Raw genomic sequence first — 27799 nt, 5'->3', positions numbered from 1 at the left:
TAGAACGCAGCTGCATCCCGCTGGTGGCCCTGCCAAAACGGTCCCCACATGCAAAGTGCAGGGTGTCAATGCCCCCATCGCTGGAGAGCCTGCAGCGCTAGATTTGCAATGACGCCACATGGAGAAAACATGAAAAGAAACAAGGACGAGAAGGCGACACTAAACAAAAACGTGCTCCCCTTCTTTAGTGGTCCATGAAAAAAAAAAAAAAAAAAAAAAAGAAAAGAAAAAAGAAAAGAAAAGGAGAGGAAGAAAAGAAAAAGGAAAAGGAAAAAAAGAGATCCCAAACTAGAAATGGTCAAGACCGCCTTATCAGGACACATTCGGGATACTCCTAATCCTTACCTGGGCTGCGAAACAAATGTTTAAAAATTAGAAGTACCTGGGAAATCAACTTGGACGCATTATAAAACAGAATCTCCCACCGTCACCATTTTCACCAGTCATGGATAAATAAAAACCCAGCACTTAAGCTACTAGAAACTACATTTTAATTACAGAGCTGAGGTTTACATAATCGCAAATTACATAATACCGCTGTGCACTAAAAACCCTTCCATAGGTGAAGCTTCACACCATCCGGTCTTTTTAACATTTTCCAGAGAGGGCTGGAAAAGTCTGCTGAATAATTGAGGGGAGGGAGGGAATGGGGTGCTGGAAAAGTCACCCTTGACAAGCTGCACAGTCGACCAAACGTTCCAGGATAAAGAGGGACTCCGAGCAGGTGACTCCCCTGCGCCCCCGTGTCCGGGCATCTAAGGCCAAGGCAGGGCGAGCGGGCGCGGGGCGCAGGGCCGGGGCTTACCTGCTCCCCGAAGTCGATGGCTATGTTGGTGATGCCCAGGGGCACCAAGAACCGGATCAGGGGCCAGTAGTGCGTGAGCGCCGGGAATTTCACCATAGTCCCCGCCGTGGGCTGACCCCACACACATCTGCCGCCGCGAGAGGACTCTGCGGGGAGGCGAGGGGCGCGGGGCGAGCGGGGCGCGGGCCGACTGAGGCCGCGTGTGGCGGGGCCTCCGGCGGGGCGGCGGCTCCTCCTCGCGGCTGCGGCGCCTTCTCCGAGCGCGGCTGCTCTAGCAGGGGATCCGCAAGCTCAAGTCCATCCCTGCTGCCCTCCCACACAACAAAGATCTGCCGGGAAAAAAAAGAGGAGGGACGGCGGCGGCGGCGGCGGCAGAAGGTTCTGCTGACAGCGGCTCCATTATAAGCGCTCTGGGGCCCGGAAATAAATAACCGCGCGCACGAGGCGCCGCCGCCGCCGCCGCCGCCCGGAGGAAATCAGGGGCGGGCGCGGAGGCGCGGACACTGCCGGCGGCCCCGGGGGCGGGCTGGGGAGGGGGCCGGGCCGGGCCGGGCGCGCCGCGGCCTCTTTCCCTGAGCCGCTGCCTGCGCTCTGCACGGCCGCTGGGGGCGCTGCGCTCGTTCAGGCCGCGGGGTGGGCGCCTCCGGGGCGCGGGGCGGGGCTCTCCGCGGAGCCTTGGCCGGCCCGGGGGCGGCGGCGCTGAGGGCGCGGCGGGGACGGCCTGGGGACGCGGGGGCGCCGGCGGGGGGCGGGGGCGTTGGGCCGCCTAGAAGTCCCGGGGCGCCCCGGCTCCGCGGCCGGGCCCTGTCTCCCGCGTGCTGCGGGGCCGGGGACTGGGGTTCCCGCGCTGGGTTCCCCAGGAGGGCCCGGGCGTCTGGAAGACTTGGCAGCCGGGGCAAGCGACGTGGGCGCGGACGCGCGAGGGGGGCCGGGGCGCGGGACTCCGCACCGCGGGGCTGGGAAGGGCGCCGTCCCGCGGTGGCCCGGCTGGCGACGGGCGGGGACTGCGGAGGAGGCAGCTCTCGCCGGGGCTGGGGCCTGCTTCAGAGGACTAGCGGCCTGGGAGGGATGGAGGTGCCGCTCCGGGAGAGCGAAAGACGCGAGGAAAGGTCGCGGAGGAGGGAGCCTGTCACCCAGGGTTTCCAGGGGAGACTGTGGCCCGCGTCCCTGGGGAAAAAATGCGCCAGGGCAGGAGGGAGCGATCCCTGCAGGCGCCCAGGCTGAGGCCGGCCGCCTTCTGGGGCGCTCAGACCTGCCTGCTGCAGGCAGTTTGCAAACAGTACGCCCGATTCTTTTCATTGCAAAAAAGCCCTATTAAAAATAACTCGTTACGCCTATCATCTCTTAAATAAAGGGGAAGAAGGAGAAAAGTGTGTTCTGTTTTGTAATACCTGATTTCAGAGTAACTAGTCGCGGCGCTGAGAGTTTGACCTAAAGCTCAGCAGTGTGACAGCAACGCCAGCATCCATCCCCGCACCCCAGCACTGTGTGCCGCGAGGGAGGAGGACCCGGGGAATGAAAAGGGACTCTGGACAGGGCTGGCTTCACGACCGTGCGACCTGTGCAGTCACAGAGTGCCCGCGCTTAGGACTAACTCGCTGCTGTTACTCTCTTGAATTTGAATAAGGATCACTGCGTTTTCATTTTGTACTGGGCCTGGCATAGTAGTGGCCTATGGTGGTCTTATTTTGTACTCCCTCTCACACACATCTCTTTGTGTTTAATAAACATGATAAAGTAATTTATTATTAAAAGTAAGAAAGTGTCTTGTGCCTAGAATGGACCTATTAACTCACAATTTAGCTTTGTAAAGTTTTTGTAAATAGTGAGCTTGAGACCTCAATATCCTGGATTCAGGTATTTCCCAACTATTTTGAAAGTATTAAATGTGTCTATAGGCGGGGCGTGGTAGTGAGCGCCTGTAGTCCCAGCTACTCGAGAGGCTGAGGCAGGAGAATTGCTTGAACCCGGGAGGTGGAGGTTGCAGTGAGCCGAGATTGTGCCACGGCACTCCAGCCTGCATGACAGAGCAAGACTCCCTCTCGAAAAATAATAAATAATCCACCACTTTGGGAGGCCGAGGCAGGTGGATCACTTGAGGTCGGGAGTTCGATACCAGCCTGAGCAACATGGAGAAACCCAGTCTCTATTAAAAATACAAAAAATTAACCGTGCGTGGTGGTGCATGCCTATAATCCCAGCTACTCGGGAGGCTGAGGCAGGAGAATCGCTTGAACCTGGGTGGCAGAGGTTGCAGTGAGCAGAGATTGCGCCATGGCAATACAGCCTGGACAAAAAGATCGAAACTCTGTCTCAAACTATACAATAAATAAAGAAATATTTTCATATTTTACATCCTTTTAAAATACCTTTTTGAAATTCCACACAACTTGAGCAGGCCTTGAGAAATAGGAAGCTAATTTTCCTTGTAGCTCTGATGTAACCTCAAATTACATTCCCTATAATTAAAATTAAACTAAGCCACCATGGCATGTGTATACCTATGTAACAATCCTGCAGGATCAGCACATGTACCCCAGAACTTAAAGTATAATTTAAAAAATATATATATCAAAAAGAGAAATACCAAGCTGCATAATATTTATGTCATGAGACTTTATATTGCAGTAATAAAGATCTTAATTTATTTTAAAAAAATTAACTTTGGTAAGTATTTATTGTGTTAAATGTGTCCAATAGCAATGCTGTATTTAAAAGATTTCCCAGCAAAACAGGAGGTTAATGTGGATAGGACCGTCTTCAGGAGCAAGTTCCTGAAAGGTGTGTTTAAATATATTTGAATCTTACTTAAATATACAAAAGAGGAGCTTGTTATTTAAAGAAATTCTCTGGGAAAGAGTTCTTTTCTAAAGCAAATATCACCTCACGGTGTATCATTCTGTTATTCTAGGTTTCATGGGCTGACTCATTTTACTTAGAGCAATCTAATTACACTGACCTTTGTCTAGAATTGGGATTGATGAGGTCCTAGATCGATCCCCATCAAGTCCAGTTTCCTTTCACTGGTCTCTGGACAAGGACCGCCACAGCCCCGGCTGCCTGATGCAAACACACACCTTTGGTCTTCAGGGGCAGTGGTGAGACAATTCCAGTGGATCAATGAAAAGTCATCATCCTTGTTTGAGTGTTCTAAAGTGCATTTTTCAAATGAGTGATTTGGAAGTGTCATCTCTGTCTATGGCAAGGAGCCCTTTTTAGATTTTAAAGGCCTATGAATTTCAGTAACACTATGGCAACATGGAAACAAATGAGACATTTATTTTTTTTTGTCACAGTCAAAATCTGAAACAGATTTCAAAGAGGGTTTTTGGCTCCTCTCTCTTTCCGTTTTTTATTTTTTGTTTGTTTGTTTGTTTTTAATGATTACAATAGACATTTATTTAAAGTAAAACATTTGCAGACAAAATAATTCTTAAATTTTATGTTTCAGGTTTTACCATCTTCATAAAAATACTAGAGGACAGCTGCATCCACAGACATCAAAATACGTGATGACTTCTTTGACCATTCTTCTCAGTCTTTTCTTTCCCAAATAAGCACTTTCAGATACGGTTCAAGGTAGAATTATCCTCTTCGTGTTTGGTCCGCTGCTCTTAAGGCAAGATCTGCTGTCTCAGAGTCAGATCCAGGGTTCTGATGTGAAACATCCTGCCATTAGAAAGTCCTCTTACAGCTTCCTTTACGTCTTTATCCTTTTACATCGTCTCATCTCACGTTTACCCATTTCTTGAATCCTGCAGCATTGTAATATCATTTTCAAATACCATCCAGCCACCTGTCTGCTGCTGCAGTAGCCAACCTGCCAGCCATCTTCACCCAAACGTGAAATATTGCCTTCTCTCTCTCTTTTTATTTATTTATCTAATTTATTTTATTTTATTTTTGAGATGGAGTTTTCACTCTTGCTGCCCAGGCTGCAGTGCAATGGCACAACCTCAGCTCACTGCAACCTCTACTTCCCAGGTTCAAGTGATTCTCCTGCGTCAGCCTCCCAAGTAGCCAGGACTACAGGCATGTGCCACCATGCCCAGCTAATTTTTGTATTTTTAGTAGAGATGGGTTTCACCCTGTTAGCCAGGATGGTCTTGATCTCCTGACATCTTGATCTGCCTGCCTCCGCCTCCCAGAGTGCTGGGATTACAGGTGTGAGGTACCATGCCTGGCCTCTCTTTTTAAACTTTGTTGTTTGAAAATATAATTTCAGAATGTAAGTGATAAGAATGAGTAGGAGATTTTTTTAATTACTCAGAAGCCAAAAAGACATCCCCAAATTGTTAGGTGTTTTCTTTCTGAAGGTACAGCTTTATCTTCTGCTTAAAAAGTCTTAGACTTGATGGCTTTTGGTCAAAGATCATTACAGGGTTTACAAACTCTACACTCAATAGTGTAAGAAAAAAATATGTACATGTAGAAAAAAATGTGGGAAGAAAATATGCTCAACTATTCACAGTAGATAGTTATTGCTGAGTGGTATGAATGTGGCTGATTATTCCTTACTTTGTATACTTTTCTGTGTTTAACGCAATGGACATATATAAGTTTATTTACAAAACAGTTTTAAAAAATATTTATAAAACATTACTAGAAGTACAAACTAGCACTGATTTCAGAGCATGAAAAATGTTACTCTTTGCAAAACAATTTCACAAATGACCAGCAATATCATTTTGATGTCTAAAATTATTAATTCCAAGTTTTTAAAGGAGCTAATACAGAAAGACCGAAAGTTACATACATGTCTAATTTACCTTTGTTTTTCCCCTCAATTTGATCTTAAATGAATAGATTCAAGTAACCCCCCACCCCTCGCCAAGAAACAGGTGCTTCAAAGGCCAAAATAAAATATCGTATTTAAGGTTATCCAGTTCTAGAACTCTGTAACTCAGTCCGCCTTGACTTGAGTAACCCTATGACATCACGTTGGGAGTGTAGCTGTGAGCATGGTTTAGGAGTAGATGCCATATTGGTTGATCTGTGTAAGCTTGACCCAACAGGGTTGTCTTCATTGATTCCATGCAATTATCCTATAATATGTATTTAGTATAGCCAACTTGTTTAATAATTTTGTTGGAAGACTTAGTCCTAAAGATTGATATCTAGTTTTGAGTCACAACCCTCCAATATGGGGTAGACTAGGTATAAATTTAAGCCTCACAGTTGTATATCTGGGCCTTGAGTAATTTTGCTCCATGGCTCACTGAGGATGTGGTAAGGGGAAGTCTACAATTTCAGCCTATTTAATTGTGTTCATATAAACATCATCCTATTAATAAAGTCATGATTTCTGCCCAGTTGCCATCTTCCAAGAGAGCAAAAAGAGAAGTATTTGCTTCTTCCCAATTGTTAAGTTTTACTCTTACTATTCCAGCCTAAAGCCCAAGTATAATTTGCCTGGGCTAATTATTAAAGTCAGTTTCTGTACTTTCAGCACGAGCCAGAAGTGGAGGTAGGAGGTCAGGGGAATGGGTAAATGATCCTGAAACTGTCATTTACTGTAGATAAGCTAGAATTAGCTAGCTAAATTCTGCCAAGAGTTATAGTTCTCACTTTTAATGACTTCCTTAATAATATTTTTAAAGGGACCACACAGATGCTTCAAAATGTGTGCTGTAAAAAGGAATGGGGAAGAATTCTATATACTGATATGGAATAATCTGTAGAATATTTTGTTAAGTGAGAAAAGCAAGGTGCCAAACCATGAAATGGTATGCTATTTTGGGGGCAAAAAGGGAGAGAAATATGAATGTGTGTGTGTGTGTGTGTGCACGCGTGCATGTGAATGTGCTTATATTTGTGAAAAGACACACTGGTGGGATAAGCCAAAAATTAATTAAATGTTTATGAGAGAAGGAAGAGAACAGGTTGGAATTGGGAAGGACTGATGCTTTCTCTGAGGGTACCTTAGAATCAAATTTTGGCCTTGGAAACATTCCTGTTTTATATGTTGAAAAAATAAAAGTAAATCAAGAGAAAATTGACAGCAGATACATTTCACACTTTTTCTGACTTGGTCCCCTTTTATTCTGAGGAAAGAATTTGAGGCAGCTTAAATCAGAGCACAGATATATACCTTATGCATTTTGACAAATTTTGATTTGTCTGTAACTGCTAGAGAATAAAACCATTTGGAGAGACTCTTGCCAGGGCAACTTTGTAATCTGCTGGCATTGGGCATTGGTAACTAATAACTCACTCTTTCCTCTGAAAAGTGACCTAAAAAACAAGAGTGAGTTTTGGGACAGATTCTGCCTGTGCCCCTGAGAAATGACACCTCCACAAGCTGGCTTTCAGGACTCCCTAAGCAATGTACTTTATACAGGTAAGCATTTGATGATTTGCTGACTTATATTTGGCTCATAACGATACAACATAAAAGGTGAACATATATGTAATTCATCCTGGCTCTGCAAACCTGAGGTCTGGCAATGCTTAACGAGGAGAATGAAATGAAGAACTGCAACTAAGACTAAAATATAACTACTTTTCATTCTCCTTTTTCCCTCTTTCCTCAACTTCTGATTGTTTTGTTTAAATGACCAGAATAAGATAGAATGGCTGTAACTGAAAATATTTATCACACCTGTAATCTCAGCACTTTGGAAGGCCGAGTCAGGTGGATCACCTGAGGTCAAGAGTTTGAGACCACCCTGGCCACAAAAATCAGCTGGGCATGGTGGCACACGCCTATAATCCCAGCTACTCAGGAGGCTGAGGCAGGAGAATCTCTTGAACCTGGGAAGTAGAGGTTGCAGTGAGCCAAGATCACGCCATTGCACTTCAGCCTGGGCAACAGGAGCGAAACTCCATCTCAAAAAAAAAAAAAAAAAAAACAACAAACAAACAAACAAAAACCAGCAACAATAATAAAGCTTATGTTATTATCCTTGACACCTATTCAAAACCTTTTTAATTTTCCACTGTCTATAAGAGATACTATTTAACTATATAAAAGTCAGGTAATAAAATACATTTATCTCTTTCTAATCAGGCGGTGAGGCATAAACTGTTGGGGCATACCACTCGGGGCCACTGCTGTTTGGGATTAAAACACTGGCATTGCGATCTGTACGGAGAGCCGTCACATTCTTGCTCCTTTTCCCAGTCACTGCCCCAGCATTCTTGCTGTTCTCTTCTATTTAATATTTTGGCAGAGTCAGGGCTGTATTCCTTTCTATTTCTAGAGTATAAGTCTGATATCTACCACAAAATATTAAATTACTGAGTTTGAAACTATTTAGAGGAGGGATTCCCAACCCCTGGGCCATGAACAGGTATAGATCTGTGGCATGTTAGGGGCTGGGCCACACAGTAGGAGGTGAATGGCAGGTGAGCAAGTGAAATTTCATGTGTATTTACAGCCACTCCCATCGCTCACATGACCACCTGGGCTCTGCCTCCAGTCAGATCAGCGGTGGTGTTGGAGTTTCATAGGAGCATGAACACTATTGTGAACTGCGCATGTGAGGGATCTCGGTTGTGGGCTCCTTTTGAGAATATAATGCCTGATGATTTGTCACGATCTCCCATTACCTCCAGATGGGACCATCTGGTTGCAGGAAAACAAGCTCAAGGATCCTACTGAGTCTACATTATGGTGAGTTATGTAATTATTATGTCTTATTATGTAATAAAAATAGAAATAAAGTGCACAATAAATATAATGTGCTGGAATCATCCCAAAACCACCCTGCCCCCAGTCTGTGGAAAAATTGTCTTCAATGAAACTGGTCCCTGGTGCCAGAAAGATTGGAGACCACTGATTTAGAGTACTGTTACATCTCCTTTTACCCTCCACCACCTGCATCCGTAAAGGCAGTAATAGACACTAAATAATACGTTTGGAGTTGATGTTTTATGTTTTTATGTTTGACCTCCAAGCCGGCAAGTGTGTTATCCTTTCCATTATATAGTTAATACTAATCGGACATCTTTAGCGTTTTGATAATATGTGGAAATCAGATTCTCTTGCTTCTCAGGCTTCACTATCCCAGAGAAAAGGCAGACAAACAATCGTACTTTAAATTGTTACTGCACTCTAATCAAATCTGTTTTCTGTTTTCAGTGTTGTTAATTATATTTTAGTAGGTATCAATTCATCAAATAAGCAGTGCGATTTTAGCTTTTATTTTTATTTTTTTGAGACAGAGTCTCATTCTCTCGCCCAGGCTGGAGTGCAGTGGTGTGATCTCAGCTCACTGCAACCTCTGCCTCCCAGGTTCAAGTAATTCTCCTGCCTCAGCCTCCTGAGTAGCTGGGATTACAGGTGTGCACTACCACACCTGGCTAATTTTTTGTATTTTCAGTAGAGACAGGGTTTCCCCATATTGGCCAGGCTGATCTCAAACTCCTGATCTCAGTTAATCTGCCTGAGTCAGCCTCCCAAGATTCTGGGATTACCAAAATTCTGGGATTACTGCTGTGAGCCACTGTGCCCAGCCCTGATTTTACCTTTATATTAAGCATGTAGCTTACCCCTAAGTTTCTTTACCCCCAACCAGATTTTTATGCTTGAAAATGTTCCTGATTTCAAGATGGTATCCCCCTACTTTATTTCATAATTTTACTTGTGACTCAATAATTTGATTGGTTGGATAATGTTGCTAATGGAACCAGTGTCATTTTTTTTCTCTATATAAATTGGTTAACTTTGTTTTAATTCATTTAGCAATCTCTTTTGAGTGGCTACTGTGTGCCAGGCATGCACAAGTGCAGGGCAAAAAGTGCTGCGCAAACCAAACATGATCCCCCAAGCCTGGGAACAGGGCAAGATGAGCTCTCTCATCACTCCTGTTCAACACCAGAGTGGAAGTCCTAGCCGATGCAATCAAGCAAGCAAAGGAAATAAAAGGCATGTACAGTGGAGAGAAAGGACTATTTAGTTCACAGATGATGGGATAGTTTGCATAGAAAATTTCAAAGCTTCAACAGGAGAGCTACCAGAACTAATACGTGAACTTAGCAAGATGACAGGATACAGTTTCATTGTCTCATTTTATCTTTAAAGCAATCCCATGAATTTGCTACTATTATTTTTTGGAGGGAGGGGAGGGATGTAGGAAAACAGAAGCATAAACACAAAGGTTAAGCGAACTGTCTTAGATCTTACAACTAACAAGCAGCAAAGTTGGTACTCCAACCCAGAAATACATGACAAAAAATATTAATCACCATGCCAGGGCATTTTAAATTTGGTATGCTTAAAATGCAAAGTCTCAGCCCTTACCCAGAGATTGTGATTCAGATGGTGGAATAGGGGTAGGTCCTGGGGAGTTGTGTGTTCACAAGCACCCTGGGAGATTCTCATGCAAGCTGTTCAGAGAACCTGTCATTATATGGACTATATATTTCCTATGCACATACAGTATTGTATTCATATACTATTTCACACGGTACCTCTAACCCAGGAAAAATGATCTCTCAGTCGAAGCTCAGTGTGATAGAAACCAAACCAACCTTTTTCTGGTGGCATCAGTGGATTTAAAGAGAAGCTAAACAAATGTAGAAGGGCTGGTAGAATCCACATTTGAGAAAGCAAGGAAGAAAAGCCAGCATTTCAAAGGACTGATCCTTCTGTGAGACCCACAACTGAGTTTTTTTTTTTTTTTTTTTTTTTTTTTGACATGGGGTCTTGCTTTGTTACCCAGGCTAGAGTGCAGTGGCGCAATCTTGGCTCACTGCAACCCCCAGGCTCAAGCAATGCTCCTGCCTCAGCCTCCCAAGTAGCTGGGATTACAGGGGGCCACCACTGCATCCAGCTAATTGAGGGCAAGTTCTAGCAAAGAACCTTGCAGAGAATCCCACAGCCCATTGCAGCAGAGGGGATCCCAGCAGAAGCCAAAACACTGGTGGTCTAGAGAGAAAGGGGAACTCGAAGAGTGAGTTCAGGGGTTCAATGAGGGTACTAGGGGATAAGACTATGGAACTGTGTATTTAGAACTCAGACAGCTAGTGAAGGATCCATAAAGATGAGGGAAGGGCCAGGTGCAGAGGCTTTTGCCTGCAATCTCAGCAATGTGGGAGGCCAAGCAGGGAGGACCACTTGAGCTCAGGAGTTTGAGACTAGCCTGGGCAATATAGTGAGACCCCCATCTCTGATTTAAAAAATACTAAAGGATATTAAATAAAAAGATGAGGGAGGGATTGGGATTGGAGCGTGCATTGCCCATTTTATTTTATTTTTGTAATCATAATTATTAACCATTCCTGGACTGAGCATTTTCCACGTGCCAGGAATGTTGTTAGGTACCTCACATGCGCTGTGATGTGGAATCTTCAGAGCAACTCCCCGAGGGAGGACTGTTCATCATCACCCGACAATGAATCTGACCAGTGAAGTTGAGTGGACCATGAAAGAGACTCAGGACCACAAGATAGCAAAGCTGCAAGGAATTTTAGAGATGATTTAGTCCAAGGGTATATACTGTGCTTTAGTTTTAAAAGGGACAGAAAGGGCTGGGTGCAGTGGCTCATACCTGTAATCCCAGCACTTTGGGAGGCCAAAGCAGGGGGATCACTTGAGCCCAGGAGTTCAAGGTTACGGTGAGCTATGATTGCATCACTGTACTCCAGCCTGAGCAAAGGAAAGAGACTCTGTTAAAAAAAAAAAAAAAAAAAAAGAGGGAGAGAGAGAAGAAAAGGCAAAGCATTCCTGGAAGGAGAGCAGCTGTGTGGGTGGTTTCTCAACAATGAGGAAATGGGATAGTTTGGGACAGGGGCGTGTGCTACAGGCTTTGGAGATGAGACAGTGGGGTCAGGGCTCCTCAAAGCTGGAGCAGTCAGAGTCACCGCTAGAGCAGTGACGGGGCTGCCTTGATCATAACTGCACAATGAGCTTCTCTAGGGCACTGCATTGTTTCCAACCTACTTTTTGTTTCAAGTATAGTAGTTTCTCACAACTAATCTCTGAGAAGGTCTTTCAGTTGAATTCTTTTGGTAGAATCTAAGAAAAATCAGCTTAAACTAGCCTACGCTGAAAAGAGGGATTTATTATGAAGACATAGTATGTTCCACAGAACCCAAGACAAAGGCAAAGTGGCCTCAGGAAGGGACTGGTACTAGAGACTCAGCTGTTGTCAGGACTCGCCCTGCATCTCTAATCATTCTCCCCCTGACCTCCTGCCTGGCATCTTCTGCTTGTCTGGTCCAGATGGGAGTAGAAAATGCCCAACCCATAGCTTCTGAGCTTAGATATTAGGTCTCTTTTCCCCTCAGGTCTATATGTCAACATGAGACTCGTGAGTGGTCCAGCTGGGATCAGCTTCCCATGCTGATGCAATCAGATGAGTCAGGGGCTGGGGTCATGTTGTCCATCATGACTACTGGGTGTCCCAGGGAGAAGTGGCCAAGCAGAAAACTGAACAGATGTCTTATACATGGCAGCCTGCTCTGTAACACACGTATACATCATCCCGTATGTACAAATTTTCAAATATGCCTCTGCCTAACAAGGCTCAACTACTCCAGCTACAATCCCAAATGTACTCATCTCTACTAAAAATACAAAAATTAGCTGGGTGTGGTGGTGGGCTTCTGTAGTAGCAGTTAATCAGGAGGCCAAGGCAGGAAAATCACTTGAACCTGTGAGGTGGGGGTTGCAGTGAGCCAAGATTGCACTACTGCACTCCAGCCTGGGTGACAGAGTGAGACTCCATCTCAAAAAAAAAAAAAAAAAAAAAAAAAAAAAGAAAGACAGGGGAAATTAGTTTTGAATGTATTTTGTTTAACTTAACGTATCCAAGACATTATTATTATTGCAACATGTAATTAATATAAAACTAGCAATAAGATATCTTACATTTTTTTTTCCTGACTAGGTTTTCAAAATTCTGTGTGTCTGCATGTGCTTCCTCTTCTCTCTGCATCTTGTGGTGAGTTGTTCTTGGACTGGGGCACAGCTGCACATACCAGGGGGTTGTGTTCTGCTAGAGGGACCTGCCCAGGATCTCTGCTTTCATAGGGAAGGGTGGCTTTGCCCAGAAGAATAAGTACCTTGGGCTCGATTGCCTGGCACCCTTCCACTAAGTGTCAGATATTCAGAGGCCATGTGCCTGTCCCGGCTTAATCAGTTGGCAGAGGCCCTCTGTCTGGCACCTGGAGACCCTCGTCGTGCCTTTTCCCATGGGAAGTTGAATTCAGGCACAACCCCTTTCTCTGGCAGTTGTGTGTGTGGAGGGGCTGGCCTGGCAGGGCTGAGTCCTTGAACCTCACTACCTATTGCCAGAAAATAGAAGCATGGAAAAGTACTCATAGTCACCCATTGGGCAGGCCTGCACTTCTGCACAGCTGAAAATGGTAGAAATGGGATGTTAGGTCTCTCTAATTCTAGAACCAGTTCTCTCAGCTACATATTCTTCTCCTCCTTCCCATGGGAAGAGGCACAGCCAGCATCTCTGGGTGCCAGACAGAGGGCCTTTCTCAACTGATTGAGCCAGGGTGGGCACCTGACCTTGGAACATCTGGCATCTGGTGCAGGACGCCTTTGTTTTTCTGGTCCAGTGCCCATCCCATAGCATCTGAGCTTAGATATTAGGTCCTTTTCTCCCAGGTCTATATGTCAGCAAAAGAGAGCCTGAGTGGTCTAGTGTGGGTCAGGTGCTCATGCTGATGCAATCAGATGAGTCAGGGGATGGGATCATGTTGTCACCATGACTACTGGGCGTGACAGGTGGTGACCCTATCATCACCTATGGTGGACTGAGACAGGGATCGCTTTGGAAGGCAGTCCCCACTTGGACTGAGGTAGGGTAGCAGGCAGGCAGGGGCAAGATCAGGGGCAGGCCAGGAATTGGGACAATCAGGATGTGGTCCACATGGCCAAGGTAAAGACAGGAGCTTCAGGAAGAGCCTTCAGGTGTGACCAGACCTGAGGTGGAGGCCATGGCCAGGCTGCTCACAGGGAGACCTGTTTTGGACGGAGAATAACTGTTAAGTTGTTTGTTTTTCAGTGAACTGCCTCACCCAAGAATGTTCCAGTCATGTCTTAAAAGGCTTAGCCCCTCCAGAGAGGGTCTGGTTTCCCTGAGTCAGTGATTTTGTCGCCTTCTGTCTAAGAATCCTGCCAGTTTGTCTCCAAAAGAGTGTTTGCCCTTAGGGTGGATGGTGGCTCAGCTGGCTCTGGCCTGAGACTCAGTCCTCTTAGGCTTTGGTTCAGTAACTTTCCAATTCCCTCCCACAGCACTGGGACCACAGATGGGCATTTGGCTTAAACCTGACACTAACCCCATTGGCTCCATCACCAGAGCTGTCCGCACACAACAGGTATCCATGCACGTTGCCATCCAATAGCTCTTATCTTGGGGTGGCTTGGCTGTCAACCAGACCAGGGGAGCTGATTTCTGCAGGCCTCATCTCAGAAGCAAAGAACAGCATCTGGCTTTGCTCCAGTGTTTTCCAAAGACTCCAGTAAGTGCCTGATATGGTTTGGCTCTGTCACCAGCCAGATCTTATCTTGAATTCCCACGTGTTGTGGGAGGGACCCGGAGGAGGTAATTGAATCATGGGGGCAAGTCTCTCCCGTGCTGTTTTTGTGATAGTGAATAAGTCTCATGAGATCTGATGGATTTATGAAGAGGAGTTTCCCTGAACAAGTTCCCTCTCTTTGCCTGCTGCCATTCAAGACATGACTTGCTCCTTCTTGCCTTCTGCCATGATTGTGAGGCCTCCCCAGCCATATGGAACTATAAGTCCATTAAACCTGTTTCTTTTGTAAACTGCGCAGTTTTGAGTATGTCTTTATCAATGGTGTGAGAATAGACAGTTTCTTTAAAACATGTTTACAATGATGTTTTGAGTGTGTTCACACCTCTCTTTGATGAATCCATGCAGAACATTTAGCACAAATCTCAACAGTTATGTAGATTAAGAACACGTTAGATTGATATCCCAGTTTCAATTCAAATAACAGCACAAGTTTATTTGGCTTGATTTCCCTAGGGTTTACCTTTTTCCCACAAAATTTCATATATTTGAATGTGTACATTTAAATATATGAAATATACAGTTTCCAAAATAGCATAATAGTCATTACAGAGAAGGTTGATTGTGTTTTCTGAACAAAAAGTGCAATCTTTGCTACTTTGTAGAGTCAGTCTGGGAGGTATAATTGGAGGCAGAAATATTTGTTTGGGCTCGTCTATAAAAAGATCATGGAAGAGATTATTTGAATTGTGGGTGCCCCAAAAGTACATTCAGGGCATTCAATGGCGATTCTGGCATCCATTGAGTCCAACCTTCACCACACCTTTCGTGTGTTATCTGGCAGAAGCAGACTCAGTAACAATGTAGAAGGCTTAGCCAGTGACATTCTTTCTTGCCATAGTAATCCCTACTTTCTTCTTATTGTTCTCAGAGTTCCAGTGGAGAAGATTGGGCATGGCAGTGAAAGAGCTCAAACAGGTGAAGGGCCAGGAGGTAAGGCAGGATGTATATAAAGTTCCTGGACAAACGATAATTAGTAATACAAATAAGAACAAGCACAGCAACAGGTAGTACTTACTACTTATATGCTGTGTGCCACACTATGCTGGGTGCTTGACATGGGTTACCTCACTCATTCATTCATCCAATTATTCAGCAGTTACTAATGTGTCAAGTAGCATTCCAGGTACCAAGGGCACAGCAATGAATAAAGGAAAGTCCTTGCTCTTGTGGAATTTGCTTCTAGGAGGGAGTTGGTTAACAAACGAATACATACATAAAGCCAAGGAGATGAGTGCTAAGAAGGAAAATAAATCTGGGCATGAGAGAGGGGGCCAGGGGGTCCCAGAGGAGGTCACTCTGTTGAGTAGGTATCTGTCTGCTTTGCAGGCAGTCAGCAACAGGCCCTGAGCCTGGGAAGGGCTTCACAATGCATGGTAGGGGACCAGGGCCAGATCCCGGTGAAATGGAGAAGCCACTAGAGACTGTTGAGCAGGGACATATTTTGACATTGTCTTTGAAGGAATTGCTTTGCCTGCTTGGTTGAGAAGAGACTGGGGAAGGGATGAGAGGAGGCAGGGAGGTTGATTCACAGGTTACTGCAATAGTTGAGGAAGAGATGATGATGGCCTGAAGCTTGAGCTAAAACTGGAGGAGGTGAGAAATGGTGGGTTTTGGATCTTCTCTGGAGTTATAATGGCAGCAGAATAGCTGATGGACTTGAATGTGGTGTGAGAGCAAGAGAAGAGTCAAGGATGTCATCTAAGTTTTTGGCTGGAGCTCAAACTAGGGGTAACATTTCCTGACATGAATGCCTGAGGGAGGAGCTGGTCTGGAGATGGAAAAGCATTTGGAGTGGATATACTGCCTTTGTGCTGCTCACTAGACATCAGGTGGGGATGTCATAGACAGAGCTGAGTGCATAAACTGGTCTGGAGCTCAGAGGGGAGGCTGGAGATTGAGATTTAGGAGCCATCAGCAGATACATGGTCCCTGAGGTCAGAGGCCTAGATGACCAACAAAGGACGGAGAAGACGTGAGGTCCAAGAACCAACTTCCATAGGAAAGGGACAGATGCTGAGGGGAGCTGAGGGAGGTAGGAGGAAATCAGAGAGAGTGCTTATTTTGATGGCAAATGGAGCAAGTGTGCTAACAAGCTGAGTATGAAGAGTTCTGAGAATTGACCACAAGGTTTGGCAATGTGGTTTTCATTTGTCTCAAAACCATATGTGGTGGATGCTGTTATTTTCCTCATTTTTCTCTGTTTTCTTTTGAGATGGAGTCTTGTTCTGTCACCCACGCTGGAGTGCAACCTCCGCCTCCCAGGTTCAAGCAATTCTGCTGCCTCAGCCTCCCAAGTAGCTAGGATTACAAGTGGCTACCACCACGCCTAGCTAATTTTTCTGTATTTTTGGTAGAGACAGGTTTTCACCATGTTGGCCAGGCTGGTTTCAAACTTCTGACCTCAGGTGATCCACTCGCCTTGTCCTCCCGAAGTGCTAAAATTACAGGTGTGAGCCACCACACCTGGCCATTTTCCTTATTTTTCAAAGGAGGAAGCCAAGACTTAGAAAGGCTTAAGTAACTTGCCTGGTTGGAAAACAGTATGGAGGCTCCTCAAAAAATTAAGAATAGAACTACCATATGATCCAGCACCCCTACCACTGGGTATCTATCTGAAGGAAGTACAATCAGTATATCAAAGAGATGTCTATATGCTCATGTTCATTGCAGCATTATTTATAATAGCTAAGATATGAAATCAACCAAAGTGTCCATCAATGGATGAAGGACTAAAGAAAGCATGGTATAAGAATGCCATGGAATACTATTCAGCCTTAAAAAAGAAGAACATCTCATTATTTGCTACAACATGGATGAACCTGGAGAATGCTATATTAAGTGAAGTAAGTCCAGCATGGAAAGACAAATACCACATGATCTCACTTATACGTGAAATGCAAACAAGTCAGTCATAGAAATAGAGAGTAGAATGGTGGTTACCATTGTGGGGAAGACTAGGAAGATGTTGGTCAAAGGACACAAAGCTCTTCACTTGGATGGGAAGAATAAAATAAGTTCAGCAAATCCATTGTACATCATGGTGACTGCAGTTAACATATATAGTATGTAAGAGAGTAGATTTTAAATGTTTTCACCACAAAAAAGGAAGTAAGGTAATGTGTATATATATATTTTTATTTTATTTTATTTTATTTTATTTGAGACAGAGTCTCATTCTGTTGCCCAGGCTGGAGTGCAGTGGCATGATCTCGGCTCACTGCAACCTCAGTCTTCCAGGTTCAAGCACTTCTTCTGCCTCAGCCTCACAAGTAGCTGGAACCAAAGGCTTGCACCATCATTCCTGGCTCATTTTTGTATTTTCAGTAGAAACAGGGTTTCACCGTGTTGTCCAGGCTGACCTTGAACTCCTGGCTTCAAGTGATCTGCCCGCCTTGGCCTCCCAAAGTGCTGAGATTACAGGCATGAGCCACCGTGTTCAGCCTGGTAATACATATGTTAAATAGTGTGATTTAGCATTCCACAATGTATGCATGTATCAGCATTGTACATCATAAATATATACAATTTTTACTTGTCAATTAAGAAAAGAAAAACAAACCCAGCAACTTGCCTGGGCCCACACCAAGTGACAGAGCCAGGATTCACACCCAGGGTCTCTAACCATAGAGGCTGCCAGCTTCATGCCCAGGGCTACCCTGGAGATACACATTTCCGTTCCTACTAAGTGTTGTGGAGCCCCGGCTTTTTACCTCCGCTCCCAGGTAAACAGCAGCAGTGCTCCAGAGAGGATTACTGGGGAAGGAGCCTCACTTGCTTCACCTCCATTTGCAGGGTGATATATTCCTGCCAAATTTTCAGAGAGAATGATTCAAAATGAGGCCAGAGAGAGGATAATGGAGAGTGTTTAGGAGAAGCCTGCCTTATCGCTTATCTTCGGTTTTAGCTCATGATTGCTTTAAAAATTTCTTATTGGCATGAGAGAGAGAGAGGAAAAGAAGACTGAAAATAAGAATTGTTTACACCAAAAAAATGTAATGGGAGATTTGTAGGCTTTTCTGCCAGATTGCAGGCTAAAAAACAGATTTGTGGGTGAAACCTAAGCTTTTCGTGCTTGTTCTTTCTCATTTCATCTCTTGTATGCTTAATGCACATTAAAGAAAAGCTAATTAGGCTACGATAGGAGCAGCACAGATAATCCTCATTCCTAAACAGTGTTATCTATTCACTGCAAAATATTTGCATGAAAAGGAATTTTCTTTTTTTTGAGGAAAAGAAGGTAGCAAATGAACCACCCTACTTTATGTATATTAGTTTCTGACTGTGCGTTCTTAAAATGTCTCAATACCCTAAACATAGATTTTCAAATCTGGGTTCCCCAATCCAAAGCCAAATGGATTGAGAGCACAGGTTTATTGGTCCTTGGTGCCAATACAGTTTTCTAGATGATAGTTATAAAACAAAAGATTCCTTTTTGTTTGTTTGTTTTTGAAACAGAGTCTCCCTCTGTCACCCGGGCTGAAGTGCAGTGGTGCAGTCTCCGCTTAAACCTCCGTCTTAAACCTCCATCTACTGGGCTTAAGTGACTATCTCACCTTAGTCTCCCAAATAGTTGGAACCACAGGTGCATGCCACAACTCCTGGCTAGTTTGTATTTTTGGTAGAGACGAGGTTTCTCCATGTTGCACAGGCTGGTTTCAAACTCCTGAGCCCAAATGATCCACCCACCTCTGCCTCCCAAAATGCTGGGGTTATAAGTGTGAGCCACCACGCCTGTTGAGATTCTTAATTTCAGCGTCGTTCATTTCCTAGGGCATCCACAAGAAGTTACCAAAACCTGGGTGGCTTAAAACAACAAGATTTCAGTCTCTCGTCATCTGGAGGCTTGAAGTCTAGAATCAAGGAAACAGCAGGGCTGTGCCCCCTCTGAAGGCTCCAGAAGAGAATCTTTCTTTGCTTCTTCCAGCATCTGGTGGTTGTAGGCATTCCCTGGCTTGTGGCAGTGTAAATCCCATCTCTGCTTCTGTCTATATATGGTTTCTCCCCTGTATCTCTGTGTGTTAAATCTGTCTCTGGGTTTCTCTGATGAGGACACTGTGATTAGATTTAGGGCCCACTTTAAATCCAGGATGATCTCATTTTGAGATCATTAATTATGTCTGCAAACGCCATTTTCCAAATAAGATCACATTCACAAGTTTTGATGCTTAGGATTTGAATATATGTTTTGAGGTCACCATATTTTGGGGACATATATTTATGGATCCCATAGTGACCCATAGTGGATCACCATCCCACTCACTATACCATGTTACCCCTGAAGGTGGTGGGAAGGAATTAGAGGTTTGGGGTATGGTCTTCCTCTGATGTCCACATCTTAAGTGTTTGCACACAACGCCACATTCAGGAGAATATCATAAACATGTGTAAGTCGTCTATAGAAACAAATAGAGGATGAGGTAGTTCACTTTGTGGTGTCTCCTTGCAGGTGTCTAGGGCCACAGCAGAGTGGAAAGAGAATGTCTGAATCAGACACACCTGGGTGGAAACTCACTCTACCAATGACTAGCTGCAAGACCTTGGTGATTATCCTTAACCTACTGTCAGCCTGAACGTGTGAAAAGTGGGTCCTAATCCTGACCTCAGAATGTCCTGTTCCTGGGAAATCAGAGGTGCCACATGTGAAGTCCCTTGCACAATGCCTCCATGATTCCACAAATGTCAGTGCCTCCCTTCTCTCTGTGCTGAGCCAGGATGACTATCTTCCCTCCTGGTGCCGTTCAGCATTCATTTTTTCACCCTTGGAGCTTCACAGCTATGGGAAGAAGTGGGAGCCCTGGTCTGGTTCCTCCTATCTTAGGCCAGCGAGTCTGCTCGAGCCCTCTGTTCCACTTATGCAGTCCTGCCTCTTTGGCTGCCTCTGTCTCTTGCCCAGAGACAGTAGTAGCTTTTCTCATCTGTTCATTAGGACCCCCTTGTATTCAACCTATCTACTTTGTAAGGCATCCAGTAGCCTTGCCAGGAATACAAGGATGAGTCCCATAGTCCTTGTCTGTGGGATGGGACCCTGTGGATGACTTCTGGTATCTCTGAACTAGTTCCTGAGGGGATCCGAAGCTAGGCTTGGGCGGCTGTGTGTGAAATGGATTTAAAGGGCAAAGAATTGGAAGCAGCAAGGAGTAGGCCTGTCTGGCAGTTTAGGAACTGTGGACTGAACGAGGGTGCTGGTAACGGGAATGGAAAAGAAGGGTCTGGAAATCGGAGCCACAGGTTCTGCGGTTGGTTGGTGCTGGGCCACAGGCTATCTGAGTGGTGCAGGTGGGACCATCTTCTCAGCCGTGGAGAATGGTGGGCTGCTCGGCTTGAGGAAGGAGCCCTGGACTGATTGTGTGTGAACCCAGCGGGTCCCCTAATGTTCCGAGTTCCAGTTTTCTCCTCTGTAAAAAGTAATAATAATACCAAGAACAAGAAGAATAAAACAAACAAAAAGCTCCAGAAATTACAGGTTGTTTGGAAATATAACTAAGTAACATGGGCCTAGAGCCAAGTAAATGTTTCTAAACTCCATTGTTCTATTGTAACATAATATAGGGTAATTTTAAGTCAGAGGCCTCTAGGGCAGAGCTGTTCTCTCTGTTCCATCACTACTATCCTTTAAGACATATAGAGGAGCAATGAATGGGATCAAATGAAGGAAAAGTAATTTCACATCAGAACAAAGGCTCTGACGCTGGTCATATCCAGTCGAATTGTTGACTTTTTTCACCGAAAATCAGGCTGGGGCAGTGCTTCCCAAACCCTAATGGATTTCCCAGTCCTCTGAGGATCTTGTTAAAATTCAGACTGATTCAGCCACTGTTGGTCAGGGCCCAAAATTCTGCATTTCTAGCAAATTCCCAGGTGACGCCAATATTGCAGCTTAGAGGACCACACTGTGAGTGGCAGGAGCGAGGCAGCACTCGGGATTCAGTCATTCAAATACTCTATGCCCAGGATTTCTTGAAAAATATCAGCTGCAACTTCTCTCTCCTTTTTCACTGAAAGCTTGTCTTTTTTTTTTGAGACAGAGTCTCTCTGTGTCACCCAGGCTGGGGTGCAGTGGCACCATGTTGGCTCACTGCAACCTCCGCTTCCCAAGTTCAAGTGATTCTCCTGCCTCTGCCTCCTGAGTAGCTGGGACTGCAGGTGTGTGCCACCACGCCTGGCTAACTTTTGTATTTTTAGTAGAGACGGGGTTTCACCATGTTGTGCAGGCTGGTCTCAAACTCCTGACCTCAAGTGAGCTGCCTGCTTCAGCTTCCCAAGGTGCTGGGGTTATAGGCATGAGCTACCACACCTGGTGTCATCTTCTTCAGGTCAGAAGTGACAGAGAAGAATTTCCTTAGGGCAACTCATGTAGAATAGAGCCAGGGAGGCAAAGGAAAATTACTGCTTTGAGGAAAGCCATTTCTTCAAGCAGTTAATGTGGTGACCCAGGATAACAGAAGGAAGTTTAGTGTGCCAGACTTTAATCTGCACATTTTAGGCATGGCAGGATGCTTGGTCTGATTCTTAACTGAAAGCCTAATTGAAAATTTTGTTTTGTTTTAGTGTTATGTCCTGTAAGATTTTACTCAGACTCCACCTCCTCTGAGAGGCCTCTCTTTTTCTATTTTCTTTTCCTAACTCTCTATAACAGGGCCCCCAGTCCCCAGGACTGTGGACCTGTACTGGTCTGTGGCCGGCTAAGAACTGGCCTGCCCAGCAGGAGGTGAGTGGCAGGCAAGTGAGCATTACCGCCTGAGCTGCGCCTCATGTTAGATCAGCAGTGGCATTAGATTCTCATCGGAGTGCAAACCCTATTGTGAACCGCGCATGCGAGAGATGCAGGCTGCATGCTTCTTATGAGAATCTAACTAATGCCTGATGATCCGAGGTGGAATAGTTTTATTCTGAAACCCGCCTCCCCTACTCCATCCATGGAAAATTGTCTTCCATGAAATCGGATCCTGGTGCCAAAAAGGTTGGGGACCACTGCTCTATAATCTCCCTGGCCTCCAGTATCTGCGTCTATCCTAATTCTGGCTTCCCTGTATCTGGCCACCCTTTTGTGGGTCCCTTTCAGAGCATTATCTCCTTGAAGGCAAAACAGAGACTCTAGACCCTGTAGTCAGGGGTCTTAGAAAATGTCTGGCGTTTTCATAGACACTCCTGGTCTAGTAACAGTTATATTAATAGTTATAAATTTGTTGAAGCAAAGACCCTTTGCTAATCCACATTTAATCCTAACAACTTGGTGAATTTTTGCTCTCTCTCCATTTTGCAGACATGGCAATGGCAGCTTAGAGAGGTTCAGCTACTTGGGTCACCCCTTGTCGGCTGGGGGAGCTGAACCTTGGATGCAGGGGTATTTGTCTCCACTGTCTGAACTCTTCCTAACTGTTTGGAATGACAGAATGAGGAAATGCACCCAAGGTGAATTTTATGTTGACTATTACCTGCAAAATGTCGGTGGCTGATCCCAGCTTTAGCTGACCATCCTGATATCCAGAGCAATGGTTCCCAAATTTTGGTCCATGGTCTAGTGCTAGCTTAGGACCAAGGACTTACCAGTCTTTGATGTGAGGAAAATAAGGACATAAAATTGGTCGGGCGAGGTGGCTCACGCCTGTAATCCCAGCATTGGGAGGCCAAGGCAGGTGGATCATGAGGTAAGGAATTCGAGACCAGCCTGACCAATATGGTGATGGTCTCTATTAAAAATACAAAAATTAGCTGGGCATGGTGGTGCGTACCTGTAATCCCAGCTACTCAGGAGGCCAAGGCAGGAGAATCACTTGAACCCGGGAGGTAGAGGTTGCAGTAAGCTGAGATTGTGCCACTGCACTCCAGCCTGGGCAACAGAGTGAAACTCTGTCTCAAAAATAAGTAAATAAATAAATGAAATAATGGTGATAAGAACTTGTAGTTTTTTTTTTGTTTGTTTTTTTTAGGTGCTCTTACTTGGCAAAATAAACTGATTATTCTGAATTGAAATTCCACTTTATTTAGATTGCTGTGGAATCCCAATTCCTGAGGATGATTGCTGTGAAAGTTCTGGGCCTTTGGGAGCAAATAGGGAGGTGCCTTTAATGGGTGATTTTAGTGGAGACTGCAATAAAAATTCCTACTCATAAATATCACCCTTTCCATTGTGCCCAGCTTACTTTGAGTAGCCCTGGATAATAGGACCTAAAATTCATGAAAGGACCACCCCTTTTATTTGAGCAAAATGATTGAGGGCTTTGTCTTTGAAAAAAATGTGTTCTAATGGGCACCCTGCTAGGGTGACTTGATGGGAAGAGAGAGGATGTGGGTGTCGTGTGCCTTTCTCCCACCAGTTTATTATCTCAGTCCCTGTGGGCTGCTCTAACAAGATACATAGACTGAGTGCTTTGACACAACAGAAATTTATTTCCCATTGTTCTGGAGGCTAGGAAGTTCAAGATCAAAGTGCCCATAGATTTGGTGTTTGGTGAGGGTTTGTTCTCCTCCTCAAAGATGGTGCCTTCTTGCAGTGTCCACATGGCAGGAGAGGTGAACAGCTTCCCTCAGGCCTTATTTTTTTAAGACAGAATTTCACTTTTGTAGCCCAGGCTGCAGGGCAATGGCATGATCTCAGCTCACTGCCACCTCTGCCTCCCAGGTTCAAGTGGTTCTCCTGCCTCAGCCTCCCAAGTAGCTGTGATTACAGGTATGCACCACCACACCCAGCTAATTTTGTATTTTTAGTAGAGATGGGGTTTTACCTGTTGGTCAGGCTGGTCTTGAACTCCTGACCTCAGGTGGTCTGCCTGCCTTGGCTTCCCAAAGTGCTGGGATTACAGATGTGAGTCACCATGCCCGGCCAAGACTTTTCTTCATAAGGGCCCCAATCTCATTCCTGAAGGTGGAGCCCTCATGATGGCATCATCTCCCAAAGACCTCACTTTCTAATGCCATCAACTTGGGGATTAGGTTTCAACATATGAATTCTGGGGGGACATAAACATTCAGGCCATAGAACACAGGCGACTTAATTTTCTGGGAAATGTTAGGAGACACTGGGGCAGCTGGAATTTCTGGGTAGGGGATGGATAGGAAGTGAGGAGGGGGTCGGGTGTGAGAAGACAGAGCAATGCCTAGCTGAGAGAACAGGGGTAGGGAAAGAAAGTCTTACAGGAAGGGGATGCACAGAGTGACATTCAACAAGGATGGGGAGGCCAGATTTTACCTGTTGATCTCCCTTGAAGCAAAAACCCAAACCAAAATAAACACGAAAACCAAAAAGCAAAACTCCCACGATGTCATCAGAAATGGGCCATTTCCACATGGAGTGGCCGATGAGCTGATGGAATTCTTATAGTTTCTCTATTTTAGGAAGAAGAGAGTGTGAGGGATGTCTTTCTCACTGTGTTCATATCATTGTCTGATGATTAGAATGACTGACATGATAAATACAGGTAATTGCAATCTTTTTCTTATGCACATTTCACAACATTCGGCCCTACACAACAGAATTAATCTTGCACTCATGACTGCCAAGAGAATATCCTTGTATGGCGGGCACAGTGGCTCATGCCTGCAATCCCAGCACTTTGGGAGGCCAAGGCAGGTGGATCACCTGAGGTCAGGTGTTTGAGACCAGCCTTGCCAACATGGTGAAACCATGTCTCTACTAAATATACAAAAATTAGCTGGGTGTAGTGGTGGGCATCTGTAATCCCAGCTACTCAGGTGGCTGAGGCAGAATTGCTTGACCCTAGGAAGTGGAGGTTGCAGTGAGCCAAGATCACACCATTGTACTCAGCCTGGGTGACAAGAATGAAACAACACCTCAGAAAAAAAAAAAATCCTTGTATAGTGCAGTAGATCACAGGGTATAATGTAGTTATGCACGTACCATGAGCCCAGGAAGGGCTTAGTGTGTGGCTCACCTCATCTTTATTGCCCCCTGGGTGAGCTGTGAATCATTGTACCCAAGAAACTCTGACACACTTTCTAGCAAGCAGTATGCACCACCACGATAGTATAACTACCATTCACTGCTAAGCAGTGCACAAATTAAAAAAGAAACAGCTGCCTTTATGGAGTAACAAGCTTTAGAGCAACTGCAGATTGTATGAGATTATAGCAACTGAAACGATCTTGCCATGTACTGGGCTTATGATGTCTGTTGTATAGTGGCTTTTTTTCTGAGCCAAATAAAGTTGATATTAGCAATAGTCAAGTATCAAATCTGGTGGCATTTCACATCTGTGAATGTTTCAATAATTAAAAGGAGACAAGGACTCTGGCTGGAAAGAATGGCATATATGTATGTATTGAGATGGAGTCTTTCTCTGTCACCCAGGCTGATGTGATCTCAGCTCACTGCAACTTCTGCCTCCCTGGTTGAAGCAATTCTCCTGTCTCAGCTTCCTGAGTAGCTGGGTCTACATTACAGGTGTGAGTCACTGCACTGGGCATTTTTTTTTTTTGAGATGGAGTCAGAGTCCGGACCCAAGACAGCCTCACTTCTCTCCATTGAGGCGGGGGAGAGGCGAGGCCATAAAGAGGGAAATGAGATAAGGATAGGAAGCAGCAGAGGATATCATAGTGTGGACTTTAGAGTCACACTGTCTGGGTTTGAGTCCAGCTCCACCTCTTACCAGTTGTGTGACCTTGAGTAAGTCACCTAACCTCTCTACACCTTATTCCCCCAAGTGAAAAATGAGAATAACAATGGTACTAAGTCATAAAGTTGTGAGAATTAAACAAGTTGATAAGGTGGTTGTGTTCAGCATATTATGCAAATGAATGTTTGCTACTTCTGGAGGAGGCACAGCGGGGAAAAATGCCCTAGATGGATGTAGCTGCCAGCAGTGGAAGCTATTGGTGCAAAGGTGCAGAGCAGATTGGAGCGTGCCTGTGAAGCGGCATTGTTGTCTGGGGTAAGTACCTGAAATTTGTTGTCTCATGGCCATAGAAAACTAGGATGCAGACCCAAAGAGTGAAGTTCAGAGCAGAAGTCTGATAGGTGAAAGAGAAGAGCTCTTTGCAGCAGAGAGGGGTCCCAGGGAAATGGGTTGCTGCTTCTGCAGTGAAATGCAGAGGGTTTTATAGATGAGCTTGAGGAGATGGTGTCTGATTTATATAGGGCACAAAAGATTGGTTGGACCAGGTGTACCATTTGCACAGGGTGTGAAAACTGGTTAGGGCTAGGTATGTCATTTACATAGGGTATGAAAACCTGGCCACCCTCACCCTAATCTTTTATTATGCAGATAGATTCTCCACCTGGCCAGAGCCATGTTTTTTTTTTTTGAGATGGAGTCTCACTCTGTTGCCCAGGCTGGAGTGCAGTGGCTCACTGCAACCCCCACCTCCAGGTTCAAGCAATTTTCCTGCCTCAGCCTCCTTAGTAGCTGGGATTACAGACATACCTGACTAATTTTTGTATTTTTAGTAGAGATGGGGTTTTGTCTTGTTGGCCAGGCTGGTCTTGAACTCCTGACCTCAGGTGATCCACTTGCCTCAGCCTCTCAAAGTTCTGGGATTACAGGCGTTAGCCACCGTTTGTGGCTGCCTGTTTCTTTACTGTACACGTGGTGACAAAGAAAAAGGAAGATGGAGCCTCCGTGTTGAATATACCTGGACCCCAGGTAGCCCTATTCTACTGCCACAGCAGCCAGCATTCACCCGTGCAAGCTTCTGGCTTGCTTATCTGTGTTAACAGCTTGATTTTTCAGGTTACTTTTTGTTAGAAAAGAAATGATTTTGGGACTGTTTTTTGTTAAAAGGGAAATTCTAGGAAGAAATGCTAGAAATATATATGTGTGTGTGTGTGTGTGTGTGTGTGTGTGTGTGTATGTATATATGTATACATATATATATATATATTTTTTTTTTGAGATGGAGTCTTACTCTGTCACCAGGCTGGAGTGCACTGGTGCAATCTCAGCTCACTGCAACCTCTGCCTCCTGGTTTCAAGCGATTCTTCTGCCTCAGCTCCTGAGTAGCTGGGACCACAGGCACGTGCCACCACGCCCAGCTAATTTTTGTATTTTTAGTAGAGATGGGGTTTCACCATGTTGACCAGGATGGTCTCCATCTCTTGACCTCGTGATCTGCCCATCTCGGCCTCTCAAAGTGCTGGGATTACAGGTGTGAGCCACCTCGCTTGGCCTAGAAATATATTCTTTTTTTTTTTTTATTATTATTGCATTTTAGGTTTTGGGGTACATGTGAAGAACATGCAAGATTGTTGCATAGGAACACACATGGCAGCGTGATGTGCTGCCTTCCTCCCCATCGCCTATATCAGGCATTTCTCCCCATGCTATCTCTCCCCAACTCCCCACCCCCCGCTGTCCCTCCCCAATTTCCCCCCCACAAACCCCAGTGTGTGATGCTTCGCTCCCTGTGTCCATGTGTTCTCATTGTTCAACACCCACCTGTGAGTGAGAACATGCGGTGTTTGATTTTCTGTCCTTGTGTCAGTTTGCTGAGAAGAAATATATTCTTAAGATATATTTCTCTCTCTCTATTTCTATATA

General features: G+C 45.0%; 1 protein-coding gene and 1 long non-coding RNA gene across 2 annotated transcripts in view; one reads left to right on the top strand and one right to left on the bottom strand.

Annotated features, from left to right (window-relative positions):
* Window positions 1-1153, bottom strand: part of ANKH (ANKH inorganic pyrophosphate transport regulator) — a 165093-nt gene extending 163940 nt beyond the window's left edge. Inside the window, exon 1 of the mRNA XM_032279076.1 lies at window positions 806-1153. Within this exon, the coding sequence (XP_032134967.1) occupies window positions 806-901 (96 nt within the window). The 5' untranslated portion in view covers window positions 902-1153. The remainder of the gene's footprint in view (window positions 1-805) is intronic.
* An 11527-nt stretch (window positions 1154-12680) lies between these two features.
* On the top strand, window positions 12681-24820 carry LOC116552357. Its single transcript, XR_004269346.1, has 4 exons — window positions 12681-14227; window positions 15174-15309; window positions 22569-22717; window positions 24641-24820. It is a non-coding gene; the product is annotated as an uncharacterized LOC116552357 (long non-coding RNA).
* Window positions 24821-27799: the final 2979 nt, after the last annotated feature.

Source organism: Sapajus apella, unplaced genomic scaffold (assembly GCF_009761245.1).
Source record: "Sapajus apella isolate SASKATOON/1434 unplaced genomic scaffold, GSC_monkey_1.0 scaffold11, whole genome shotgun sequence".
In the NCBI taxonomy this organism is placed as follows: Eukaryota; Metazoa; Chordata; class Mammalia; order Primates; family Cebidae; genus Sapajus; species Sapajus apella.
Note: the sequence above shows the minus strand (reverse complement) of the source record. Positions and strands in the feature narration are given on the sequence as shown.